We start from the raw sequence: 7,677 nt of genomic DNA, 5'->3' as shown, positions 1-7,677 counted from the left end.
AGCCTTTGTTGATTTTATTCTCCAATTCTTTGAAATAACTATTAATTTCCTGGATAATATGGCTTGTGGCATGTGTCATTTAAATCATTACAAAGTGAAATGAAATTTGAAGTCATCTTAAAAAGATTATTACATAATTAAGACTAAACTAAACTGGATAACAATGTCACAAAGATAAAAGCATCCCAAAGTGATTTCTTGAACATAACAATTTATTTTTTTTGTCCTTCCGACTTATCCTGTGAGTTCAGGGTCACCACAGCAGATGATTGTCCGCATGGTTTTTTCGCTGGATGCCATTCCTGATGCAACCCTCACATATTTCTACTGGGCCTGGACCAGCACTGCACAGCTGGGGATGGGAATGAGCTGTTAGGGGTTCAGTGTCTTTGACATATAGCTGGGACTGGGGTTCGAACCACTGACCCTGTGGTCCGTGGACGACTGCCTTACCAGCTGAGCTACAGCCACTCTCTCTTCCTTAACATACTGAAAATACATTCACCAGATCTTAATCCAGTAGAGTTGGGAGGGATGGGCAACCAAAAAATCTACAGCAACTGTGTGATGCCATCATGTCAATATGAACAAAAATCTCTAAGAAATGTTTTCAGCATCTCGTTGAATCTATGTCATGAACATGTGAGGCAGTTGTAAAAGCAAAAGGGGGTCTGAGCTGGTACTAGCAGGCTGTACGAAATAAAGTGGTCGGTGGGTGTATACTGTAGGAACATTCATCTTTCACCAGGATTACAGCAAGTATGAGGCATGTGGCTCCTTAACAATGCAACTCTGCCACCACCTCCACAAAATGGTAATGCAAGACTTTAGCAGCAATTGTAGCATTAAGAGAAATCCCTTGAATGCTAAGCAAATAAACTTTTTTACGACTGTGAATGTTGGTTTTGTGAGGATTTGGGGAAGTGAAGCAGCCTCTCACAAACCTAAAAGTGAGAGTGCACCAGAATTTGAGCTGCTGCAGTGACTATTAATAACAGATGGTCTTTGTGAGCAGATTGATGGTGTTGATGGTGACTTTAAATGAGAAAACATGCACATTTGTAGGGAAGAATAGTTCCTTCTAAACAAAATAGTTCACATAGATATGAGAACAGTAACACTTAGATAGATAAGATACTTCAAGATTTAAGATTTAATCACATGATTATATAACAAATTTGATTTGGAGCTTTCTGGTTTCTGGATTTAGTAGAATTATTCGTGTTCACAAATATTTAATAAACTTGAATCAAACAAATAGCATATGGGTATTCTGTTCTGGAGTGGATTCTCACTTCAGAAAAAGCCAAGTTCAAAAATTATCATCGGTAGAGTAAATTAACAATGACAGTCGGTATGGATCGGTTTCCACAAAACTAAAGCTTCAATGGATGAAGACAAACAGATTAAAGTTAATATTCAGACAATCATCCATCTATTTTCTACTTTTGCCATTTAGAGGTGGGCAGCATAGTCCTTTCTGGCATTATTAGTCTATCATTAGGCATACAGACCAAGAAAAGCATTAACATTAACTTATTACAACTTTGACTGTGTATGTATGTTTTCTCTAGAAAACCCAGAGATTCACAGGGGAAATGCAAACTCCGCCTTCCTGCATGAATGTGCAAACCATTGAAACATGGTTCCACTCTGACACAACCAGGCCTATGGTGTTTAAAAAGCTTCATGCCATGTTTCTCTTATTTTTGACACTCACACATCCTAAACTCAATCCTCATCGAGTCTCTGGAAACACCAGCGAAATACAACATCCTCTCTCCCTATCACTGGCACTACTCCAGTCACATCAGGCCCAGACGTGAACAATGAAATTCTCCCAGAAGGCTGTGGAACATCAAAAAAGCAATGTCATGTCTTTGACATTGATGGATCTAAGTCACATACTTTCGCTCGATAGAAACACAGAGCCCTGCTCAAAATTCAAATATAAAGTCTCATCAGAGCAAATGGCTGTGGATTTCAGAGATTATGACCTCAATCAATTATTGAAATGGCGTCTGTGGACATGAATGATTTAGTATTATTAGATGCTATTAATCAGCTTAGAAACAGTTGCCTGCAACTTCATCTTTAGTTGCTCTCTCAATGAAATTCCAGGGAGACGTGGGGTGTGAGCCGTATGCAAGCGAATGCTTTTGTCTCTCAAGTCCTTGGGAATGAACCCATTGAACTCCCCAAGGTGTGTGGAATAACTCATGAGAAAGCCAAATCTTACACCAACTCTACCATCTGGTGGCCAAAAGCTATCATTACTGCTACAATCTTCCTCTGATAACCATAGTCAGATTTAAATCAGACATCATCTATGTTCATTGGTTCCTTTGCTTAAATTGGACAAACAGATAAAAAGAGAGATGCCTACTTGCTCTGCTATAGAAGTGAACATCACGCATAATTGGATCAGCAACTAGTGGAAAAAAGCCAAAAGTTAGAAGAAAAGTTGATTTATTGTGTTTGTGAAAATGAAAATTAATATCTTAACAGACCCGTGACAATTTGTTGTTAGATAATCAAACCATCATGTCTTGGTAAAGTTTTATGTCTGAAAATAAAATGAATCACTTGAACAGTTACTTAAATTAAAAAACATTAAATTGCACATTTTCATATCAATTACACATGCACTTTTTAAGCAATAAAATGTATTGTACAGCTGAAAAGAACAGTGCTCCTATATCAGAAGTTTATAAAACAAAACCAAATTAGTTAACGCTATTATTTCAGTATTTAGAAAACTATCAAAATTATGATGATCTGAAATTCAACAGAAATGCAGGACACGTTCAACAACAAATGTCACTAAAGGATAGAACAAGTATGGACGTTACCTAAAATATTTTGTTAGGATAACAAAACTCTAACAAATAACTTAATGTAAAAGAAATATAAAACCTGAAAATAAAACATAAAATAGGACCTGAGATAAAAATCCTAGACTCCAACCTACAGCCTTTGAGGTTATTGCTTTGATTTTGAAGCTTTGCATAATAATTTTGAGTAAGTTTTAAACTTCTACCACTAATGGTTTAGAAAAAAAAGCCAGATGCTGACTAAACAAATATTCTAACCATACCCCCCAGGGTCCTGTAATGGGTCACATGACCTTAAAATATGCACATTAGCATTAAGGGCTAACTAAATGCCAACACTTACTATGTTAAGTAAACAAGGATTGCAACTATTCCTGTAAAACAGCAGCATATGTCTGGCCTACACATCTGCATCTGCAAACTGGTCTGGCTCTGTAGGAGTGCTGTAGCAGAACCATGGGACAGGCTGTGGGTGGTGCACAGCAGGGCTGTAACTGGCTGTCACTTGCAGGTCAACCATGTCCCCTTGTTTAAGGCTCAAATCCTGCATAGCAAAATGAGGGACATCTTCTGGGCCTGGAGTAGGCAAAGAAAACCTGTAAAACAATTATGCAGTACTTTTCCCTAACCACCCACAAAAAAGGTGGCTGAGTAATTAAACCAAAACCAGAGTGATAAAATGGGATGATCCCCATCCATAGGGGGTGAGCGGGTACTGAATAGATATATTTGGATATTATAAAAATTATGTGAACCACATGTTGTGGCCTTCACAGCCACCACATCTCAACCCAGGGGAATATCTATGGTCTATCTTTTACTACCATGTCAGGGGGATGTCTTCACCAGCCATCAAAACAGTAAAAGAAGCAATATGTTCATATGAAAAATGCATTTCCCTCCCTCCAGTTTAGTTCCAGAGACTTGCAGAATAAATTCACTGAGTGCATTAAAGGTGTATTTCATGTATGTTGTGACATCAGTATATAGTTACAATACAGTGCTGTGGAGGGAGAAATTGCAAGATTTAAATGTATTTTCCTCACCATAGGGTTTGACCCCAAAACACATTCTTTCCCAGTCAGTGAGTGTGACTTCTTGGATCTCATTTTCCCAGTCTTCTTCCTCTTGCTTTGGTATTAATACAGGGTGACAGTTATCCGCATAGACATCTTCAGTATCTCTATAAAAACTGACAAGATTGATAGGTCTCATACCAACTTAAGCATTTCAAAACAAGGCAAGTGTCTTAAAAAGTTAGCCAACGCTTTACTATACACTAACCCACAGCCAAAAGTGATTAACATATTTAAAGGATGTTGAACTTTTAATTAACACTGCACTAACGCCCAACTCTTATGGCAATTGTCAGGCCCAAATTAAAATTCAAGTATCCAATACTTCCCTGTCAGCTCAGGTTGGTGCAAACACCCAAAACACAATGATATTTCTTCTACTGTTTGTCATTCTTAGTTTAAAGCTGTATTTTACACAGTTTTCCCTTTCACCAGTTTAGTAGTCTACACCTGCCTTTAAGAGCCTAATTTCTACTCATATAGGGAAGATTGGACTGAAAGGAGTATAGCAATTATGAATGAATATTTCATTGAATGCAGCTGCAAGGTAGGTAGCATACCTCTTTTTATGCCGGAATTTCTTCCTTCTTCTGTGATTCTTCACTACTGCTGAGAGACTGAGCTGTGGTGCCACTTGGTCAGAATTATGGGTGGCCATGGAGGTCCTATTGACTGAGATACCACCTGAAATGCCTCCACTCTTGACCCTGTCAGCTGCTAAGGCTTCAGTGGCAGGTAAAATCTTACATCCTTGTTTTCTTATGCATTTTTTACTCCTGCCATTGTACCAATTGTTTATATAATTATTCCAATGTGATTTGGTGACCTTCCCTGGGACAACCGATGTGCTTGCACAGGACGTGGTGGCAGAAGCTGGGAGGCAATTGGCATCTTCATTATCCACACATGTGCCTGGAATCTGACCGTTGACCTGATCAATTGCTTTACAGGTGTTGTGACATGTTCTTCTTCCGTTGAAGTTCATACAGTCCCGAGGCATTGCATTACCTGTGACATACAGTTTAAACGTTTAATATACTTCATACATGTCGGTTGGAAAAAATAATAAAATTATAAAACCAAAATAAGAATAAAATAATTCGCCCAACTAATGCCAACAATATTTTAAAATCTCTTGGAAAATTTATTAAACTACTAACCTAAATATGGTTTCAATGCATTTGCAAACCAACTGTGAATATTTTACTAAAGTTTAAGAAGTTATCTCAAGCTTCCAAGGTCCTGCAAGTTTTTTTTTTCTCCATTAATGAATGAATGGTCTGCACTTATATAGCGCTTTTCTACCTATTGGCACTCAAAGCGCTTTACACTGCTTCTTATTCACCCATTCACACTCACAATTACACACATCGATGGGGGAGCTGCTATGCAGCTGGCCAACACTCACCGGGAGCAACTAAGTTGGGGTTCAGTGTCTTGCTCAAAGACACTTCAACATATGACCGGAGGAGCCGGGGTTTGAACCAACAACTGTGAGATTGGTGGACAACCGCTCTACCTTCCAGAGAACAGAAATTAATCCTTTAAACTTGCAGTTGAAGCCCTTTCTTGGCTTGGTTGGGCATGAAATTGCACTATGATATGTGTGATTCTTTGATAAAAATAGAGAACAAAAGAAATTCTGAGTTAAAATTAAAACTAGTTGATACATTCAGCTGTTTAAATCAGTGCACATTATGAGTCAGTGTTGGATGTGTAAAGCATAGAATGCAGTCTAATTCACAATTTTGTTTCTCTTATTCTTTGTTGCAACAGTGGCTACGACTAATAAGTATTGGGCAGCTGTGGATCAGTCGGTGGAGCAGTTGGCCAAAGACCACAGGGTCAGTTGTTCATCTCCCAGATAATCCTGGCCACATGTTGAATTCTCCTCAGGCAAGACGCTGAACTCCCAAGTTATGGCACACGTTGCTTACCTGTAAGTTGCTTTGGATAAAAGCATCCGTCAAATGGTTAACCATAATTGTCATTTTAAAGAACACTGACAAAACTTTGAAATCGGAAATTAAATTGGTAAACAAGGTCACAGTAAAAATATTAACTATTTCTAAAATTAATTTTCAATGTGCCAGCTTTGTTTTTGATGAAGACTTGGTACACTTTAACTGTTAACTCATTTTAATTGGACTGTCAATTGTCTACCTTTGTTTGAAACACAAAAAAGTCATGCTTATTTGAAAGTATCCATGTGCACTGGATAACGTTCAACATGTAATAGGTTGACTAGATGTTAGAATAATTTTTTAACAAAACAAAATAAATTAAAATTTGACATTTATGAATCAACGCACAGAAACAACTGCAGTTAAAACCACTGGCATACCAGATCTGTTTAACCATTGATTTTAAGGTTAGTTGTTTTGGAAAAGGGGACTTTCTCCTTTTCCCTGCCCCCTTTAGATCGTGGGATGTGCATAATGTGTTGTTTCGCATTAGAGCTCGGATAACACTACTGCAATTATTTGTGACTTTAGAGTGCACAAAGCGGTTGATTGAATATTGTTTTACTCAACCCCTCTCAAGGAAAATCAAGTCGTTAAGCTAGCTTACCTTCCTGTCAGATCACAGTAACATGGTTAATGCTAACACCCCCTTAGCGTTAGCTAAGTCAGCGTGGTGATTGACAGCTGAAAGTTAAATGCTTTTAATTTGAGGAAAAGCAACAACACAGAACAGAAAACACAGTGCATGAAGAGTAGTCACACTAAGTAAGTGTGTAAGTAAGTAAGAGAAAACGAAACCTATAACTTCACAAAGAAGCCCATATGCCTTAAGTTTAGGTCACTTCTTACCTGCACCTGAGACACTAATCACGCTTCCCCGTAGCGGTACAGTGACCTGCAGGCAGAGCCCACCGGGGCTCATCCCACCGGGACGTACCAACTGGCGGACACAGACTCGCTGATAGGTGGCGCCACCTTTTTACATCAAGCGTAAAAGACGCCCATTTGAGTAGTGTAAAGAAAACCCGCTGCACGTTTTAAGACTCAAATTATTGGTGGAATGTTTTTTGGAGGACCAGTGACCCCTGCAAAAAAAAGGAACAACTCCTGCCACTCAACGCACTGGTCTGATGCTCAGCTCATACCAATAGGAGTTACCACACATCGATCAGCCACAATATTAATACCACCTAATTGTTTTAATCCGAAAATATTATATGGCTTTAATTTCTTAGTTAGCATGCTTTGCCATAATCATCATACATAAAAATACAGTTTTCTTAATGGAGTAGTTTTACTCTTTCACTTTAATTAAAAGCTTGAGCAAACTTGCTCAGCCATTTTACTTGAGGTAAAGTGGGGCCTGTAACGGAGAATTGTTTTTCATTTTAATGTTGAGTTTGTGTGCTTCTGCGGCTGTGGAGTGGCCATTCTGATTCCTGTCCTCCATGACATCATTAAGACCACCGCTGGTAATATTGTAATCGGTATATGACTTTATATCGTTTATGAGTTATTATTTCATATTCGCACTCAGCCAAGCAGCCTGCAGCTGCCCCTCCTCTGAACAGTTTAGTTCTTTGACTTACAAGTAAAATGTTCTTATAATGACTTTAGACTTTTAGAATTTAAACACTTGAATAATGTAAAAAAATACATTAAGTAAAGGAGTTTTAATAATGACAGTTTTTAAATATATATGTGGACAATCATCTGGCTCTTAATCATAGCTGGATCCTTTAAACTATACATTTGTATTTGGGCACTCAGCTTCAGGTTACTTCTTTGCACCTGTAAGCAAGT

General features: G+C 38.2%; 1 protein-coding gene across 1 annotated transcript; it reads right to left on the bottom strand.

The window, feature by feature from the left end:
• Positions 1-2,437: 2,437 nt before the first annotated feature.
• On the bottom strand, positions 2,438-6,930 carry LOC137124026 (uncharacterized). Its single transcript, XM_067498615.1, has 4 exons — positions 6,724-6,930; positions 4,471-4,918; positions 3,881-4,026; positions 2,438-3,410 (listed from the first exon to the last, which is right to left on the bottom strand). The coding sequence occupies exons 1-4, from the start codon at positions 6,794-6,796 to the stop codon at positions 3,235-3,237; spliced, it is 843 nt and encodes a 280-aa protein (XP_067354716.1). The 5' UTR covers positions 6,797-6,930; the 3' UTR covers positions 2,438-3,234.
• Between the last annotated feature and the right edge of the window lie 747 nt (positions 6,931-7,677).

Source organism: Channa argus, chromosome 3 (genome assembly GCF_033026475.1).
Source record: "Channa argus isolate prfri chromosome 3, Channa argus male v1.0, whole genome shotgun sequence".
NCBI lineage: Eukaryota > Metazoa > Chordata > Actinopteri > Anabantiformes > Channidae > Channa > Channa argus.
This window is presented reverse-complemented; position numbering and strand designations above follow the sequence as displayed.